At 43.7% G+C, this 20,069-nt stretch overlaps 1 protein-coding gene and 1 long non-coding RNA gene across 2 annotated transcripts; one reads left to right on the top strand and one right to left on the bottom strand.

Annotated features, from left to right (window-relative positions):
- The first annotated feature begins 7,537 nt into the window (after positions 1 to 7,537).
- lncRNA:TS11 (long noncoding RNA: testis-specific 11) lies at positions 7,538 to 10,068 on the top strand. Its single transcript, NR_124036.2, has one exon. It is a non-coding gene; the product is annotated as a long noncoding RNA: testis-specific 11 (long non-coding RNA).
- A 4,673-nt stretch (positions 10,069 to 14,741) lies between these two features.
- On the bottom strand, positions 14,742 to 15,337 carry CG43403 (uncharacterized protein). The gene has a single exon (NM_001258920.1). It carries the CDS (start codon positions 15,089 to 15,091, stop codon positions 14,963 to 14,965), a length of 129 nt encoding a protein of 42 aa, NP_001245849.1. The 5' UTR covers positions 15,092 to 15,337; the 3' UTR covers positions 14,742 to 14,962.
- Between the last annotated feature and the right edge of the window lie 4,732 nt (positions 15,338 to 20,069).

Below are 20,069 nucleotides of genomic sequence, written 5' to 3'. Positions count from 1 at the left end.
CATCAGTGTGGAGCGCAGGTTTTGGAAACTGATTGGGGAATAGGGAAAATCAGGGGGCGAAAGGCTGCGAGCTCTTTAGTTCTTTATTTCTCTCGATTTTCTGCTGACAAGCGGAAATCCTTGTGGCGCGGCACTTAAGCAAATAGCTAAGTTAAATCGAAAAGGTTGCCCTATGCATATTGCATTTTATCGGGTTGTGTGTGTGTGGATTAGAAGTCCATTAAGTGAATTTCCCACCAGCAAAGGTTTTGTTTTTGATAACGATTTAAGGTGACTAACTAGTTTAAATGGCGCGGCAATCAAATTTACCATATCCAATCATTATTTAATGCAGCAAACTAATTAAAACCCTTTGCCAAAATAATAAATCACGAACAGTGATGATTAGTGCTGTTCACGCTTTGCAATCAATAACTTAATTAAATAAAAAGCCAGCATAGATGACAACTGACTTTTAATTAGAGCATAGATGTTAATTAGCTGCGATTGCGAATCACCCATGTGCAACACTTTCGTTCAAATTTTAATGTTTGGCAATCGAATTATGATTGATTCTTAATCAAGCAAATTATTGTTTGTATAAAACCAGGACTTGCGGTGGTATGGCTTTAACCGGCTATCCCCGCGATGTTTGTCCAATTAAGCCGATGCTTTGGGGCCAAGTGGGCGGGGCTAATTAATGGATCTGAGCCATGTGGCAAGTCGGCGGCGGCATGGAGGCATTTTCGCGACTACTTCGACTAATCAAACTAATTAGGAAATTATTTCCATTCGTTCGGGCGAAGGCAGGGAGGTGTGCCCACAAGTATTTGCATGTTTTTAGCAATTCAGAGGGCGGCTTATGCACACTGAATATGTCTTGTCTGTGTAAAAATAATTTATGTATGATATTTGTTCTGCGCAGAGTGGATGCTTGTACACATATTGGGCCCCCAGCCGACGACCTGCTCGATTCCATTGAATGCGATTGTAATTAGGGATTAAATAAGATTACAACCATCAATATCAATTATTGTGGCACGCATGTATGGGCTGTTCATTAGAATTTGTGCGCAAGAAAGAATTGGGGGCAAAAAACAATGATACTGAAACAATACATTACATAAATTAATGTTGATTTAATGAATGGAATGCATATTCATTAGGCCGTGCCAAAACCGCTTCGGGTTTCCGTGTATTTAGTTAATTGCAATCGAACTAAGTCGTGTCGACTTTTGGGCGGAGAAATTGCCCAGGCCGCTTTTCCTTTTCGCCCCGCCCCCTGGAAAAGCGTTTTCCGCTTGTTTTCATCTAAGCTGATTAGAGAAATTGCGATGTTTTGGGGGAACCAGTGCGATTTGTTTCGATATTTAAATCTGCAAATATGCCGCCACGCTCTATATTGATTATAACTTACTAAGCATCAATTGAATATGGGTGGGTTTAATCAGTAAACCTGTGAAAAGCGTACACATTTCGTTGAACAAAAAAAAAAATATTGATTGGATTTGTCTAGCTGTAAGCAGTGAAATTGATAGCTAAATATAATTATTTTATTCAAATCAGCAACAACAAACACGCATTGAAAGCGAAAAGTTTAAATAAGAAGTCACAGAAAATGTCATGATTACTGAATTTAGGCGATTTGCAAACGGTTTCAGCTTAAATTCAAATCAAAAGTACTCAATAATATTAATACATCTTAATTAAAGCATTTATTGAAATCTAACATTTTATAGATTTTTTGTTTTTTCGCCATAAGACTTTCCTCTTTTGCTGGCATTTTCCTGGAATGGAAAGTCACTCTCTGTTCTCCGCCGCTTTTCCCATTCAATTTCATGGAAGGACTTACTCAGTTTTTTTTGGCAGTACCCCCCACTGCCGCCCCTCATCCCCAAGGACGTGACATTGAAATATTACAATAACATGTATGCATGTGTGTAAAGTGCGCCCATCGATTTTGCGTGCCATAGGCAGAATTTTCTCCCGGCGCAAAAAGTCAAATTTTCTGTGAATGTTTTTGTCACAAATGACTTTGCCGTTTTAATTGATTGCTGGCAATAAACCGAATAGGCGCCCTTTGTGCCTCGCTTTTCCACCCACCACCCACTGAAGAGTCACGCCCCCCCCCCCCCCACAAAAGTTTAAATTGAAAAGCGTCAACGTCATGCATGTGCGTGTGTGTAAGTGTAAGTGAGTGTGTGCGAGTGGGTGGGTGGTGGAAATTGCTGGATCGCCCTCTTCCGCCCTATTTTTTTTTTTTTTTGGCTTTGTGGAAAATTCGCCGCTTTATTCTTAGAATTTCTACGCGACAATTTCAACTTTTATTTGCACAACATGCAAGGGGAGGGTGGCAACTGGCACCCCCATAAAATTCTCAATTACATTTATGATTTCTTGCGCGTTGTGCCATTTTCCCACTTTTCCATCGCCAAGATACTGATACTGTTTGCTTTCCTTTCCTTTTCGCATTGTTTTGGTTTTTATTTTTACGCCGCTTTTATTGCATTATTTTCAGCGGGGGCCGTCGTTCTATGCATGTGTTTATTCTGGAATGGAATGTGCTGGAGAAAATGCCACGGAAAATGGAAATGGAGCCATTTTTCCGTTGGCCTCGGAACGTGACCGAAACGCAATTTGCCGAGCTTAGTTTAATTTGCTCATATTAAGCCCGGCCAAATGGGCAGCAATAAAGAATTGTTCCGCTCTTCCCACCGCCGCTTTTCCAGCAAGTTTTCAATAATACGCATACGACCCGTCTGTTTGATTTTTAACGTCGCCCATCCATTGACATGGACAGATTCGGAAATTTGTTCTTACGGCTTCTGCTCTCCTTGGAGTCGCCGGGTGCTGGTGCCCCTCTTAATCCCTTTAATGGACTATTAAGCGCTTTTACGGCCACAAGAGGCCCCTGACCTCCACCTCCATCCACAGCTGCTCCTCCAGTCTTGTCCTGTTCTCTAGGCCTGCTTTATGGTCCTGCTCGAGTTTACGATAATCTCATCATTTGATGTTGCAGCACGTTCGTCAATGCCCATTTTATGCTCTACAATATTTGCATTGTGCACAGGGAGAAACGAGTTGATGGGATCATTATGTGCAAAGGACTTGTTTACAAGGATTTTACTATGAAATTTACGCAGCCCAACAATTGGCTTGTTAAAACCTATTGCACAACTATAAAATTATTCCATACTGCAAATCAGTTATAGTGATTAGGAAACATATTAAAAATATTTAACATTTCTCTTATACAACCTATGGCAAATTTGCAACAATGGTTTAAAGTATTTCTTTTTTTTTTTGTGAGTGCCCGAGTGTGTGTGCCGGAATAGAAGATGTAAATTGGAGGGTTCTACTTTTCCCTTATGTTGCCAGGATTCGTAGAACTTGTCAGCAGCGGTGTGTAATAAATTGATTGTGCCAGCAGGAGGCGTCCTGGGACCCCCGTTTTCCGAGCACCATGTCCATCACCATCCCCAATCCGACCCTGGAACGGGCTCGATTCTTTTTGAAATTGATACCCCTAATGGCTGACCGGGTTCAGGAATGGATGTTGATGTGGATGTGGATGTGGACGGGGATGTGTCCTGGTGCTGCCTTGATTGACATGTGAATGGGCAAAGACGCAGCCACTTTCAGTTAGCCGCCCAATTAAGAGCGCTTTCTGCCTTTTGTGCCGGCAAACAAAGCCAAACACAAAGGCGGTGGCCAAGCCCCGGATACGGGCCAGTGGACATTGGATCCGCATCCGAACCTGGAACCGGGCAGCACATAGATGTGAGCGTGGATGTCGACTTGGTGTCGTGGCGCGGCATGGCATGTCAGTCACGCAGTTTTTCAGACGATCCAAGCCGGCGTTCTGGAAGCCAGAAACCGGGCGAACGACGAGACAGTCTCGTCCTCGTCCGCGTCCTCGTCTCGTTTTCCCTCGGGGGTAGGGGCGTGGCATTTTGTGACTTTGTTGCGTGATTACCCTAATTGATGGGCATTTCCGGCGGACAAATGAAGCCACTCAATTAACACCTTTCACGAGAATAAAAGCCGCACGTCAGCTGCCCCGAAAACCCATCTGCCATCAACGGGCACTCAGAACTCGCAATGCGCTATTTATTCAGTAACATTTATTCAAATTGAGAATTTTTGTGGTGAATATATCCATAACTGAGTGCACGCTCCTCTGCGGAGAAGTGAAAATGTCCAAGGAAACAGCCTCACTTTTGGGTAATTAAGGAATTTCTGCAAAGTTTTCCCCATTGGCAGGACACTAAAAAGAATTTCAAATTACATGTGTAATTATTTTGGCCGCCAGCGAAGTCGTCGACGTGCCTCTCAAAAATTCGTTCGCTGCGCATATTATAATGCCATTTGCAATTCTCTTTCATTTTCGCTTCTAATTTAACGAAATTAGCAAATAAAAAAGTTTTTCCGCAAAATTACACAAATGTAATTCGGCCACGAGACTGCAGGACCACCCAAGCCATTCAACCCACACCAAATGGCGCAAGTCAAAATGCCAAGGCGGCCAAAAGAACCCGAAAAACGAGTCCAAAAGCCAAATGGGGGCCATAATGACTGGGTGAGGAAGGGGGGGGGGGGTTTTGGTGTGTGGGGGGGAAGGAGGGTTCTTGGCTGGAGTCGGGTCAGCGCTCATTTCGGGCGAAACTTTGGGAAATTGTATGATAATTTAAATATACAAACAAATTGTGTGGCGCTTTCAATAAAACTTTTACCATTTCTTGGGCTCTTGCCTTTTCGGGTGCGGCCAGCTGAGTTATTAGCGCATTAAGTGGCAAAATTTGTGTGACAGCCAAAGTCTGAAATTGTTTTCTTGCTCCACACGGAAAGTTAAAATCTGGCCATTTACTGTTTACTATGAAATTTTAAGAATCAAAAGTAAATCAAAACGGCGAGAAAGTCGCGAGTCTACGAATCAAAGAACAGATAGATTGGATTTCCAAGAAAATTCATTTTATCCTAATGTATCCTTTTTGCCATCCTTTTTGCTTGATGGTAATGAAGTGAAAATCTTAAAAATCCTACAAAATGTGTTTCAAAATATACGAAGTCATTGGGGTCTATGTGGCATTTCTATTCGCTGACGATCCGCGTTCTCGTTCAAGTGGCTGTCAGACATCCTTGACTGATGGCACTGACAATTGCGGCAGGATCCGTGCAACAATAAGTCGACTGACACTCACACACACACACAAGGACACACGCCCCCGATGACGGGGGAAACTTCGTGCCCATGTCAATGCCTCAATCTAGATGTACGCTGCAATTTTCGAGGCCTGTCAACTTCAAAAACAGAAATGCCACATTTGCATGTCAGCTCAATTCGTGAAATATTCACCAAAACTCACACGCACACATTCGAAAGCCGGTTGTGTCCACTCTTTTTTCGGAGTGAGTTAGTCGAAAAAAGAGAGGACTTGCTCTCAGTCTGCAACTGTATGGGTGTTAGGGTTATGGCTTATGTCACATTAAGGCTACACTGCGTTTTAAAGTGTCATCATGTATTTGGTATAGCATAAGACTTAAGAAGATGATGGCTAATTTAAGTGTTCCCTTAAGTCCTTTTGAAATGATTGCTTTGCGAAGGACTTTTTGCCAGAAAAAAGAGTTTCGCCTAGTAAATTAGACATTTGAAGTTAAATGTCATTTTAGTTTGCTATATAGTTCGATCTTCGTTTTATGTTAAAATACGTGTATTCCGCAGTCGGCCAGAATGCAGTGAGTGGCAGTAAGTTGATTTATTTAACATTCTGCAGGTGTGGTGGCCAAAAAAAACCCAACTGTCTTTCATCCTGCGAACGAATGGATGGCTGTGCGTCGTTGTGTGTGTGTGCGTATATGGCCATTTGTAATAAATATTTGACGCACGGACTTTTTATGGCCTTAACGGGAATGAAAACAACGTCAAGCCGCACTTAAAATGGCAAATGGAAATTCTCACCAGTGGCAACCACAATTAATACACCGTAGAGCCGGAACAGCTTTCAGCCCGGAGTCGGGCAATTCGGAGTTGCGAGTTGCGAGTTTCGAGTTTGGAGTCCGGGGATCGGGGTTCGGGGTTCGGGAGTCTGGACTCCCAAGTTCGTAGTCCATGGTCTGTCCGTCCGATGGAATGGAGTGGCCATGGCCATGGCGGTGCGGTTACTGCGTCATCATCTCGGGACTCCAGTTGGCCAGTTGCAATCAAAAACGATTCGCATCCGCAATATCAGCGATGACCTCAAAATCAACATGGCAGCCCGGCCAACCAATTTATTTGTTGACCCGTTGGCAATGCAGTCAATTTTTCCAACTGCCAGACAGCAGACTACGGACTCTGGACTACGGACTGCGGACAGCGGACTATGGACAACGGACTACGGAGGCTCAATCTGTCCTGCTCGCTTGTTTGTCCGCCGTGCTGGATATAAACCTTTGAGTCGCAATTTTTACGTTCGACTGCGGAAGACCACAAAATAATGACAGGAAATTATCTCGCAGCAGACGGCTGGCTCGTTGGCCGGCATCCAAAACAATTTCACTCTGTTGTGATTCCCATCCCCGTTCCCAATTCCCTGGAACCCGTGTCATCGTATTCCATGGCGGATGGGATGCAATCGTAGGCTGATACCAACTAATTCCGGACTTATCGGGGCCAATAAGGGTCAGCTAGCTGTAGTACATTTCGTAATTGAAAAGTGAAACACAATTCCCGGTCCCGCGCCGCGGGGCCAAAGTTTTTACACCTGCAAGCGAGGCCCAAGAAAATCGCCAAAGTTTTATAATATTGTTAACATGAAAGGAGGGAAGTACTGGGAAAATAAGGAAGCAGGACGGCCACACATTTTGTGCGGCAGAGTGGAAAACTTTGGCATTGTTACTGCCTTTGGTTTCTTGCTATAGGGTTTCCCGGCCGTTTTTCCTCATATTTATTTTTTCATTATCAGGCAATTTGCAAAGTGCGGTTAAGTTTTTGACAAAGCCTAGACGACTTCAAAGGAAAACTTTCAAAATAAGACTCGAGGTGTGAGTCGCAACAGTATCGTTTGGTACTTCCTTCCATCTGATTTTGATAAGTAATTTCCAAATGAAATTTAGAGTTTGATTAACGATGATTGTAACTTGTATATTAGCCATGAGCAATGTACTCAACTAATTGCAGTGATTTGTAGTTGTAGTTTTACAATAAATGCAAACGGAGCCCTAAGTGCATTTACCACTTCAAAGTGAGTAATTAACGAAAGCGTTGGCAAATACATAGATTGATTCAACCGCCTTCAAGTAATGGACATTGGACATCCGGCGAGTGTGTTTGCGCAATAAACTGAGCACACACACGATGTAATTTCTAAATCCAGAGTAAACATTCGGTCCTGCGGGAGGAGACTGGGCAAATCAAATGTGCAGCTGCTAATATGAAATGTACACAGACGGAAGAGTTAATTCTCATCGACAATTTGACATCAGCAGTTTCGATGCTTTTGCTTTCAAATAACGGAAGCCATTAAGTTGTCACATGCAGGCGGCGTCGACCCCAGTGCCAATAAAAAAATAAATACGTATACGCCCGGTTGGCTGGCCGGACGGGCATCGCTTTCGGATTCGGATTTGGATTCGGCATCGGGTTGTGCGCCGGGATCGGGCCATGATGGTGGTGCATTTGGGAAAAGCAAGCCACAAGTGGTCATTCAGACAAATGGCCAAATGGCGGGGCTCATGAATAATTCAGATTTTAAATTGCATTTATGCAAATGCGGATGCTCGCAGATTTTCGCCACTAGCTGTCGCGTTAGTCCGGGAAAAAGAGAGCCGGAGTGGGAGCCCCCGGTGCCCGGGAGCCCCGAAACCGGGGAACCTCCGAAACCCGTGAACCCGAGGGCAATGCATTTGCAGCTTAATGCGCCGAAAGCTGCGAGTTTTTGCGCTAATGCACAATTTGTATGCGTCAACACTTTCGTCAGCCGAAAAATGGGTTGGTGGGATGGTGGGGGGTGGGGGGTTCCCATCCTCATGGGCTTCGTCCTTATCAACGCAAATATCAAAAACCCTATTGATAAGACCGCCCGGTAGCCACCCCCCAAAGAAATGGAGGCCAAGTGACTCAGTGACCTGCAAGACATAAAATCCCGTCCAATCCCGGGCCACCTGTTCCCCGGGCCAACTCTTTGGCAATTTGTGTGCATCGCCGACTGCAGATGTTTTTCCTCCACTCAGTTCGAGGTCTCGCTCCAGAAACTTGCAGATTTATTGCCCAGAAACTTTTATTGCCTGCAAGAATATGTACGGGCCGAGATAAAGATGCAATCTGGAACTTGTTTGGCGAGTGAAACACTTTGCCATCTGCCATCCGAAAGTGTGTGGGGTAATTGAAGTCACTCAGTCGAGGAGGTGGCACTTTTCCAGGTCGCATTTGTCTGCCTGTCTGTCTGTCCATTTCGGTTCCGTTTCAAAGATTTAGGCAATTGAAAGACAATTAAACATAGGACTCCACTGCTCTTCTGTATGGATCCTGAGGATGTCCTTTAAAATCTTGAATACATTTGGGGTATTTGATATGGTCCCTCAAATGCAAAGTGGATCGCAAACATGCCTAGTAGTTAATACGAAGGAATAAATGGAATAAAGAATTCACAGAAAGGTCTGGTTCTCCATGTCAGTTCACCTTAAGCCCGATTGTAAGATGCTAACCATTTGGGACACTCTAATGGGAGCTCTTCGAGGGAAATCAATCTAATGGAAATAATAGACCCTTCGACAGTGGCAACAACAGTGGCCCAACTAAATGATGCTAATCGGATTTGAAAACGAGAAGCAGAGGGTATCGCTTTCCCCTCGAACGAGTGCAAAGAAAAGACGCAGTTGGCCAAAAGTGGGTTTTTTGGCCAACAGTCGGACAATGGCCGAAGGGTCGAGCCATCGCTCAGAGATGCTTCACTTTTATTTCGTTCCCTAAGGTAAGGATACATCTGCATAAATACCTCTTTAATATTATAAGTATTTAAAGAAGGTGCTGAAAAGTATTTGATAATATAAACAACATTCTGCACTGATGATTAAATGTGTCTCTTATCCTTGCCCAACTTAATCGATCAAAGAGTCCTGGTTGACTTCCATTTCCAGGGGTCGAAGCCATCAATTGACAACAATTGACAACTATGCCCTGGGCCAGGACAAACAGGCTACAACCGCATTGAAATGGACAGCAATCCCCTCCCTTTCGAGGAATTTGTGTGGTGGCTCGTCATTCGAGGCGAAGCGAGTCGATTGGATATTCATTTATGCGCCTCAAAGATAAGCACTAAATAAATAAATGCCCACAGAGGGCGAGAAAATGTAAATAAATGACTGCAAAAATATGGCAAAAATCGAAGTCAAGCGCCGCCGGGTGATTCGTATGGAAATGAAATGGAACGGCTGTCCTTCGAGTCCTTGCCCAGAAGGATGTGTCTGTAAATTGTTCACGGCCTGCCTTAAATTACAACTGTCAATCGAATCGGGGAAAGGATAATACGACCAGGACGATCTTATCTGTTGGGTGCGTGTTTACGCACATATGGTGGCTGAAATCAAAACATCATGAAATTGTTTTTCCAACATCATTTGCTGGCTGAAATTTCCATTTTTGGCTGGCTACGTATTTCCGTGCGTTTACAGAGGGGATATGAACAACATCCGGCGTATTCGGGCCATCATTTCCAACAGCCCTTCACTACTCATTGCATTTGGCCAAACCGACCAACCAACCGATTTGGTTATTACAAACTCATATCTTGTGCCGCTCGCAACCGAAGTGACCGCAGGACCAAAGGATGTGGCATTCCGGGCGGTGGACATGGGGCACCGACCGATTTGGGGGCGATGCTAAAAATTGTTCAAAATTTGCATTTTATATTAACGGAAACAGTTGTTGCCTTTGAGCACACAAGCTCCCCCAGCTGGAACCCACATCCACAGCCACATCCACATCCACATCCTCATCCATCCACATCCATCCGCATCCGCATCCGCTGCTCTTGTCCGGCCTGCTACACAATTCTAAAGCAAATTTGACGCGTTTATGCATGTAAATTAAACAAATTTGATTTTAAATATCTTGTGGCAGTGGTGGGGATGGGCCATGAGCTGGCCATATGGCCAGGGATTCACCCGCCAGGATCATAAATAAAACAAATTCCTGGCCAGCAGGCGGCCGTGCCTGGGAAACATGGATTTAGATTCAGAAGAGCCCAAGTCACCGTGCTTCTACTTCATGCGGTTGCTGAACTTCAGGTCCATTAATGCTAAGCATATTGAAATGCAAAACCCTCAAGAGAACAACCACTTGTTACGCTCCATTGGATGCGTCTAATCTGGACATCGAGTCATTGTGTTCTGGGGATTAGAAGGACGTGCAGAAGTCGAGGGTCCTTATTGTGTATATACATTTACTGGCTGGCGTATCGATTTCTGTGTCGGCTTCAATGAGCGTCTCACAGAATAGACACGGCTATTTTGTAAGTATTTAAATGTAATATTTAGAATAATCAATTTTTATGTGTAATATCGTATTTTAACCATCCAAACCATTTCCCAATAATTGAGTTCGCTTAAGCAATCATTCAATTTAAATACACTATTTGGGGCGAAAACTTTGCTAGTTTGCCAACCAAGTGAAACAAGGCGAGTGACGAAAAGTTCGCACGTGCTGGAGCATCGAGCGAAAGGATTATGGGCTAAATGTCGCAGCAGCAACGGCATCATCGGGATCAGCACCTCGAACCACAGGACAGCCGCCCACCCGCTGGCCGCGCTTCTCGGCAGGGGCGTGGCCAGATGCACGCCAGAATCAAAGGAAGGAACACTTCGGCAGCGAGTCAGAGAGCACTGTTGGCCGGCACTTAAAAGTCCATTAATGGCATTAAGTGGACATCGGGCGGGTTTTTGGGTGCACATTTGCTCCACAATATTTGCAAATCGAACGAGGGACTTACGGGAAACTAAGCTGCATTCGATCCTTAAATATATTTCACGCAGGTGCCCCACAGGCAGATTCTCGCATTTAAGAGTCAAACCAAACATAATTTTGATGGGCTGCTCACGTTGTGCCGGGGATTTGCATGACAGGCAACACCAAAATCTGACAATAGCTGCGAAATTTCAATGGCTGGAAAAGTCCCCAGTTGCTGGTAGTTTTGCTGTTGCTTTTGCTGTTTCTGCTGTTATGGGATTGGGTTTGGTTGTTCGATTTTGCGCCGACGGCTTTGAATTCACGGGTTTTGGCCGGGAATAAAACGCACGAATGCGCCGCCATCGCAGCCGCGGCGCAAAACAAAAATGACAATGGCAGGCAGCAAATTTTTGCAATTCCCAACAGCACTTCAACTTCCGGCTGCCATTTTTTCCGGACCCGAACCCGGCCCCGCCCCGTGCCTGGCCCACCGCCCCTGGCCGCCCACAAGTTGACAAAAGTTTTGCAGCAGCCATTGAAAATGTGACTCCATTTGAGATTTGCCCGGCCAAAACAACAACTGCAATGGATTAAAGTTGACTATGGACTATGGACTTGTTGATACCGAGTTAGATATTGAATCTATACAAAATAAATAAGGCTGTATCTTAAAGTTAGAAATTGAGTATATCCCAAAGATGTTTAAAATCTTATAAAAAATATTAAATTAGAAACTCACACCTCTCCATATAGAGTGAAGCAATTACATATTTTAAGTAAGTATTTTTACGAAGATCATAATTCACTATATACCAAAATATAACAAAATGTTGCTTACTACCTTTATGCAAAAACACCAGCAACGGATACGTTGTATTTGCATTGTAACGCAAAGCGAATGGCAATATTTGTGAAATTTATATTAGCAAAAAAAGGTATGCAGTTGCATATGAATGAAAAACCCCACCTCGACCCTGTAAAATCTAACACCCGTTCCGAATATATGTGCATAAAAAACCGAAATTTATTTTATATTTGAAACATTTTAGAGCCCGTGGAGTAATGGCCGTTGCACTTTTAAAGCGCACGAAAAGCGTTAGATTCTACCTCCGCAATCGCCACTCTATTCACATCCGCATTCGCATCCGCATGCAGCAGTGCCGCAATCAACTTGCAATCGAATGCAATCTGATGTGCTGATGTGTGAAGTGCTGTGGGTGGTTTTCGGGGCGATGGCATTGAGTGACTTGTTCCCTGGGAGGCAGCCCCGCACAACATCTCGCCACTCCTTGAATGACATCCGCATTGCATTTGCATTTCGCAGAGCTCTCAATCAAATGTCTGGAACAAAGTGCTGTGCTGTTGGGAAAAGTTGTTCAGCACTCGCAAGTACCAAGTACGAACTACCGGGTATGGAGTACTCAATACCGAGTACCAAGTCGCCGATCCGGGACTGCTTCAGTGGAAGAGCCGACTGCAGCTGAAGGATGCAGAAGCTGTGGACGGTCACAAGTTGGGAGCAGGGCACGTCCAACGTTTGGCCATCAATCAAATCTTGATAAGGAGCAAATTCAATTTTGACAAATCACAAATAGGCTTTTGTAAACTCAAATTAATGGCAATTGCAGCCGAATGCCTGACGTAATTAAACACACAGAGCACAAATGTGCATCTGGGCAGGACAATGTGTGCTTGCTTTTGAACAAGACTACTACTTAATTACTTTGCGATGTCATTTGCTTAAGGCCGCCTAATATGTACATACATATGTGCCATCTAAATATCTCAACAGAAAGGCATTTTCAAACCCTTGGCTTTAATTTTCCTCTCAGGCGGGTGCGCAATTCTGCATATATGTTCAAATAGAAATAAACAATGCATTATGGCAGACCAGAAAAAAAAAACCAAAAAGAGAATTCATTGTGGCTTAATGCACAGTTCATAAAAATATATGACTGTAAATGCAAGTGCAATATTTGCTGGCTGTGTAAATATTTACACAAAATTTCTTTTGATTTATTTGAGTGGAACTAATTGTGGGCGTTGAACTGCAAAAAAACCGAAATAAATCATAAATTTGCCAGAGACCGATAAAGATTTGCGATGCGAATAAAAAAAAAGCAGCAGGAGCATGAGCGGTTTATATTTACATTTGCATTGTCATATTGAACTTTCGCTTTGTGCGACTGACACTGAGTGGAAATTATTTAATTAAACTATCATCAGATAAATTGAAGCAGACAACTCCACCACCTCGAAACCGACGGACTGAACAGAGAGCTTCGTGTCTATGAAAAATTAATTTCACTAGGAAGATACACTTGCGTGTTTGCCGGCAATTTGTTGTCGGAAAAACAAAGAAAGCGACACAAGTTTAACACTTGGCGAAGTCACATCAAACTCTCGCCAAGTCTCTGCGATCTGCAGAAGGTCAACTATATATTGCTATGGGAAAATTAAGAAGGATTATGGCCCTTGCGGAAGATCTCGAAACTAATTAACACATGCTATCGCACTTGCCGCAAATCCTTGCCCCAAGCCAGCGGAAAACACTGGAAAATGGCAATTTAAAAAATAATTATGAAAATGTCTGCGGCGAAAAGCGCTGGCAGGCAGCTTCTGAAGGCGCTAAATGGTAATGAACATTACAAAAACAATTGCGAGTAATTATAATTTGAATGATAATAGCGAAACTTCTTAATCCCCGCAACGGTAATTTTTATCATCGCTTTTTCGCCATTCCCACTCACAAAAGACTCGGAGACAAAGGCGTGGAAACGTGGAAAACTCATATTAAAGGATGCCGAGCCGCAAGGAAAGCGTTCCGCTTCCGTTGCAATAACATTTTCAATGCTGCGAAATGAAACCCCAGAAAGAAACGATCTGAAAAAAAGAAAGAAGAAAGGAAATGTCCGACATCGCGGAAAAGGATTATACATAAGCCATATTCAGCTCATGAGTTGGATTGTATTCATACCAAGAAAATAGTATATTCACAAACTGGTTAAATAGTAATATCGGCAGAGAACAACTTCTTCACAGCAATATGAAATTGGATAGAATTCCAAAATTCAAAAACGTAGCATACTTTTATGCGCATCCATGGTAGATTTAAAACGACGTCTATCTCCTTGTGAATTTTGTGATGCCCCTACCAATTTAACAGTTCAGTTTACGTAAGTTATACTAAAATGTAATTGTTTAACCCCCAACGATAGTTATTTTCCTCCGCGAACTTATCTGTTTATGCGTGAAGCTGTCGAAGCGTCATGGAAATTAATTCTAATTTGCAACTCCGCCCGGAAAAACCACACGCCCACAGCCGGACGTGGAGCTCATCAAGCCTTCGCCGCCAGAGACTTGCCCACTTTGCAGCTAATTATTCAGATGAAATAACCGGGCAAAAGAATCGGGGCCAGAGAAATTTGCTGCGAAAAATCAAACAACGAAATTGCTACTTGCAATTTCTCGTCACGTTCAAAACTTAATTAGTACATCAGACCATCAACGCGGCAGAGATGCGGCCAAAAGCTGGCTGAAATGGAGGGAGGAGGGCTGGAAGTGTGGCCCTGCGGAAGCTGGGCCTGTCATAAGGACGTCATGTTTCTTAATTAGTTCTTTGTTATCATAACTTTGGTGAGCTGAACGGCTGCGCCACGGACTTCTGGTCTTCTCGACTTTGGGACTGGACGCTTCATTAGCACGAACATTTCGAGTTTGACCAGCAAGCTGGAAAATCGATAGAGCCTCGTCTACTTATGGCATATCAATGGTATAGAAATTCCATAATTCATTCAATATACCAGAACAACTCTGCAGTAAAAACACAAAATTACTTGATTTTTGTAATATTTTCATTTGATGTTCAACTATTTTTTTTCTCAATGTATTATCTATGCTGACTGACGATGTAACCTGCATGCAGGATGGTTTCCACGCCAGGCCAGGCCAGTTCACCTTGAACCCACTCCCCCTGCGGGATCAGTTTCGATAAGGGCTGGGCGATGGAGTGGGTGGTGACCCCGGAAAATCCTGGCCCCGGGGCACTCCGCTACCCCGCTACCCCTCTCCACCATGGAGCATATATTCCGGGCCTTGGCATGCCGCACACGTAGAAGATTTCCGCACGAATTCGCAAAGCAACTCTTGATCCCTTTGACTCAGCCGGCGACATGTTTTCTTTGCCATTCTCTTTGATGTTTACAAATTACACCGAAAGTTGGCAAACAAATTTTCTTATTCACTTTTTCCCGAGTGCACACAATGAAATGGGCAAGCCAAACCGAAACGAAACGAAACTGAACTAAACTAAACCAAACTAAACCAACGGATTGGCAATGGTCCGGGGGGATTGTTAGATTGTTGGATTGCTGGATTGTTGGATTTCTAGATTTCTGGCTTGGAAGGTAAACGTTGAGAAATGCGGACGGAGAACGTGCCAAGTGAAATTGCGACTAAGAGACAATATTGTGTAAACACATTTACAATGCATTCTTGAGCCCTGGCCAAATACGAAAACTCTCGGAAATTGATTTACCAATTGGATTTGCCGGCGAATATAATCGAAAAACTCCGTTCCGCTTGAAGTTTACCAGGCATTTTGTAAACAAAACAACTGAATTCAAATGTGTACTTTACCAATCTGTTTTATGAAGAAAAGAGTATTTGAATAAGTGAATGAATGATTGGCCATTTCCACAGCAGAAATTCTCTGCCTTTGATGCTGGAAAAGAGGTCCTTTGACGGGAAAAGCCAGAAACTAAAACAAAAACTTTTTAAATTTCTCCAATTATATTTTTACGCTATGGAAAGTTTGATGCCGAGCTGACTTCGTATGCTGATCTGCATCAGTCCAAAACAAACACACACCAACAAAGCACTACTCACACAGCGTAAACTTTCACTGCGAGAGTGTGTGTGTGTGTGTGCTGAGTGTGTGTGTGTGTGTGGGGGAGAGATTCCATTTGTGCAAACAACAACGATAAAAACATCTTGAGGTCTAAGGATGAGCAAACTTTTTTGTTCACTCATTCATAAGTTTTTAATTAAATTGCCGTCACATTTCTCTTTTTATTTCCCTTTTTTTATTTTATTTTTTTTTTTTGCCCAAACAGAGATCCTTTCTTTTAATGAAGCCGACTTTTATGTCAGATTGGGTGTGTAAAAAGGTTCCATATTTAATGGGGCAGATCTAGATAGGGAAAATCTGGACTAAAGCGTGATTAAAATTGAAAGGAAAATCAGATGGCTTTGTAACTAAATTGGCAGTAAAGTATTACGTGTATAGTATCATAAAAAGTAATGTTTTAAGTAGGCATATTGCAACAGTTTTAAAAAATATATTTTTATATATACCCAATAAAGGAAAACTGTTTGGCAATCTTAATTGTTTGTTTGCTGTCGCGACTTTGAGCGCTGACTTAATGTTTTTGATAAGCTTTTCGTTTTGTTCAATTGAACGCGATTTTTTCGGGGCAGCGGAAAAAGGAAAATAATTGCACGCGATGTTTACACGAAAGGTGAGGCAAATTGAGTGAAGGCCAACGAGGCAATTAAAACCAAGGCCATTTAGCAATGAACATAAACGTAAATGTTTTTGGCACCCTCTCGTGAAGTAGGTGTTAACTCCATTTGCACAGCTCTTCGTAGAGTTCCATTCACCTAATGGCCATAAATAATTACTATCTTGTAACTAATCTGCAGAAAATATAATCATAAGAATTATATAACCTACCACATAAGCCTGCTCGTGACAACCGATACCAAATTGATTGGATTAAAAGATCCGTTCCTAGGACATTTTCTTCTGTGCATTTAATCGCGTAATTGAACTGCCACATTTGACCAACTGCGGCTCGAGTTGACAGCGCAAAACGCATTTGGCTGTGGAAAACCTAGATGGTGGAAAGTGGAAGGGGAAGGGGAAGGGAAGTTTTCCAGCAAACCGACTGCATATAAGCAGTGTATAGTGCCAGCTGAATCCAATCCGTTTCGCTGGCGGCTCAATTGTCAGTGCCATCAATCACGTGATTGACATTTGGGTTAGCGTTTTGAGAACTCCCAGCTGGATGTTGTAATCGAGGCTGAAATGCCGGAATGCTGAAATGGCCCAGTAAGCCGGATCAGAAAGAGCAGTGGGGAGAAATTAGCAGCATAACCGGATTTCAAATTTTCCAAATGCAAAGTATTTTCGAGTTGAGTCTGATCCCGAAAAGGCGCCCCGCCACCGCCGGCTGAAGTCCAACTATGGGCTATTTCCGTGGCCCACACAATGGCCAGTTGTCGGACAAAAGCGGAAAGCCAGAAGAAAGGCGCGGAGGCAAAAACCGTATGGCCAAAATGGATAAGCTCCCAGTGGCAGTGCCACTGCCATTGCCATTTTAGCAGCCATCCCAGCCATCCCAGCCACCCACCAATCCACATCCTTCCTGGTACCGCTTTTGTGCGAAAAAAAAGCAGAGAGAAAAGCTCACAAAGAAAAGGACGAGTGGGCAAAAAGTTTCGGGGTCCAGCGAGGCGCATCCTCGGGGGGGTGACTTAAATAAAATTTGTTGATTTTATTGAAAAGTGATGATGTGTCAAATTTTTTATCGCATTACCCGAGCGCGGCTCTTATTTTGCTTTTAACCTTGCCATTTGCATAAAACTCGCATTGAATAGACACATTAGCATTCTTAATGGCGTGACCGCTGGAAGTCATTTGCCTTCCCTTCGCCATCACGCCCCGAAAATTTATCAATGCCGAACACGTTTGGGCTGCTTTGGCAAAGGTCTGTTCTGGACTGGAGTCCGGAATGCAGGGATTGGCCCCACCTTCGAGATATCCCAGCCCCTCCAAGTCCGACCCCCATGCGAAGTGGAGCGCATTCACTGAAGTGACAAGTGAGCAATATGTCTGGATCGCTCCTTGTTGGGTTTCTATAGTATTTTGGCAGGGGGGGTCCTGCACTGATTTTTAAGACAAATTGAACAGCGTGTCAAATGGCCCGACTCGAGTTCAACTTTTTGCTTGTTTAGTTTCGGGGATAGTTGAATGAATTATGTGCCAACAAAATCTATGGTTCAATTTAGTGACGCTTCGTTTGTCGTTTATCTGTTGACCGAGGGAAAAGTGAAGGGTCGTTTCCGTTGGCCAATTGATAATAGGAGTAAAATGATCGTTTTTTCCCACTTCCCCACTTATTGCACAGCAATAAACACGCACCCCCGAAGGAGCCACTACTGACACCATTTGCTGCTGAATTTCTCCCTCTGCGGTCATCTGGTGAAGGCCTAAATGAGGAGAAATGCCTTTGCATTAGAGCGCATCCTGGTCATAAATAACATGACGTTTCATTAGCCTGGCGAAATGAAAAGCTATGATCACCATAGCCAGCTGCCAGAGACAATCAAGGGAGTTATTCAGGCCAACTCCTGGACACTAATGCTCCAGCTACAGACGTGTTCAACTAAGTAGCAGTTGATTTAATTAATTAGGAATCATGTTTTGCGTCAGGCTTACAAGTAATCATAAAATAACATTTATTTCAGAAATGTTGTTTTGTAGAACCTTTCAACACAATTGTGTTTGGTACTAATTTTATGAAGTCAACTGTATGCGTGCCAATTCCAGGCAGCTGTCGGCACAGGTGTTTTAATCGCGGCAAGCTGGGACCCCCCTCCTGAGCCCCTCGTCCCTCGTCCTTCGTCCTTCGTCCTTCGTACCGCTGCCCCCGCCGCAGAGCGTATAAATTTTCATTTCCAGTTTCATGGCTCAACGCACGGAAAACGGTGTAAGGAGGCCCAGGACCACGGATCTCCATGCTCCATTCGCCATTCGCCATTTGCCATTTGCCTTTGTCGCTTTTTATTGCCTGCACTTCATTTGCTACGCAATTCGGACCCGAGGCTCCACTCTGCTCCGCTCTGCGGAAACCCAAAAAAGTGCTCATAAAGCGAGTTTTGGGTTAGACGACCGCAGAAAGTTAATTAGAATTAATGCGCCGGCCGGGCTGTTCCAGAATCGCATTTGAGTGCACCAGCAGCCGGCCCGGTTTTGCTATATTATATGTTTACATTTAAATGCCAATGGGCTTCCGCCGAGTAGCGAGGAAGGACGAACAGGACGAAAAGGGGCAGGTCGGTGGGCTGCCAAAATGGTGTGCAATAATCATTTCTGTGTGTGCCAACGGGCTCACGTAGCAGTCGTCATCGTGACGCTCTGGAGGGCCAAATAAGGACCCGGCAAGGACGAAATATTAAAATCCAACATTCACAAAGTCACGAAGCGCCAGCGACACCAACAGCAGCCACAACAGCAATAATAACACCACCCAGCCAGGACAACAAAAACAGGAGTCGAACAGCAACTGCCACAACAATGCTAAGCAAATAGACAAAGTAATGAAAAAAATTCCCTAACTCCTAGACATCCCGAAGGTGATTCGAATAGCCGATACCGTACGCGAAGTTCTCGGTTTCATAAAATCACTAAAAGTAATGGGTATGAAATACTAGCTGCTTTTGCTTTTCAAATTAACTAATAAAATCTTTTAAGAGCTGTAAAGAAAAGTTTGGTTTGTTTTACTTATTTTTATTTGTATTTTTATGATTTTAATTTCGGTTCCTTGCTGTATATTTGTACTTAAATATTAGTGTGCATTTCATAATCCCCATATTATTTATGAAATAAGCCCTGAAAACCCCGAGTACATAGAAAAAGCAAACACAGAAAGTTTCGCTGGCAGGATGGAAGAGACAGGAAAAAAAAACGAAAATAGGAAAAAACTCATCAGGCGGAATGGAGGTCGCCACGGGTGCAGTAAACGTGGCTAATGAATGCTTTTGGCCCACTGATGGTAGCTCTGTGTTTAATTTAATAACACGCACACACCCACACACTGCGAAAGAGACAACACACAGACATGTGTAGAGCTGCCACCACATACACATGTCGCCATCTGTTTGTGTGTGTTTGTATATTGAACAAATAAATTTGAAATGTTGACAACATTTTGCTGTTTGTTCATAAACGAGGCCATCGTCACCTGTGAGAGTGCACGTGCCACCCCCGGCAGGCTGACCTGACCCATCCGGAACCAGACCCACCCGGAACCATCACAATCGCATCCCAGCGCCAAAGCCGTGGGGCAATAAAACTTGACGCCACCGACAGCGGAAACTACTT

This window comes from Drosophila melanogaster, chromosome 2L (assembly GCF_000001215.4).
Source record: "Drosophila melanogaster chromosome 2L".
Classification (NCBI taxonomy): domain Eukaryota; kingdom Metazoa; phylum Arthropoda; class Insecta; order Diptera; family Drosophilidae; genus Drosophila; species Drosophila melanogaster.
The sequence above is the reverse complement of the archived record's forward strand: the minus strand, read 5'-3'. Positions and strand labels throughout refer to the sequence as shown.

Bases quoted from the DNA above. Each gene is read 5' to 3' on its own strand.
- CG43403 (NM_001258920.1), bottom strand. From the start codon at position 15,091: ATGGCAAAGAAAACATGTCGCCGGCTGAGTCAAAGGGATCAAGAGTTG.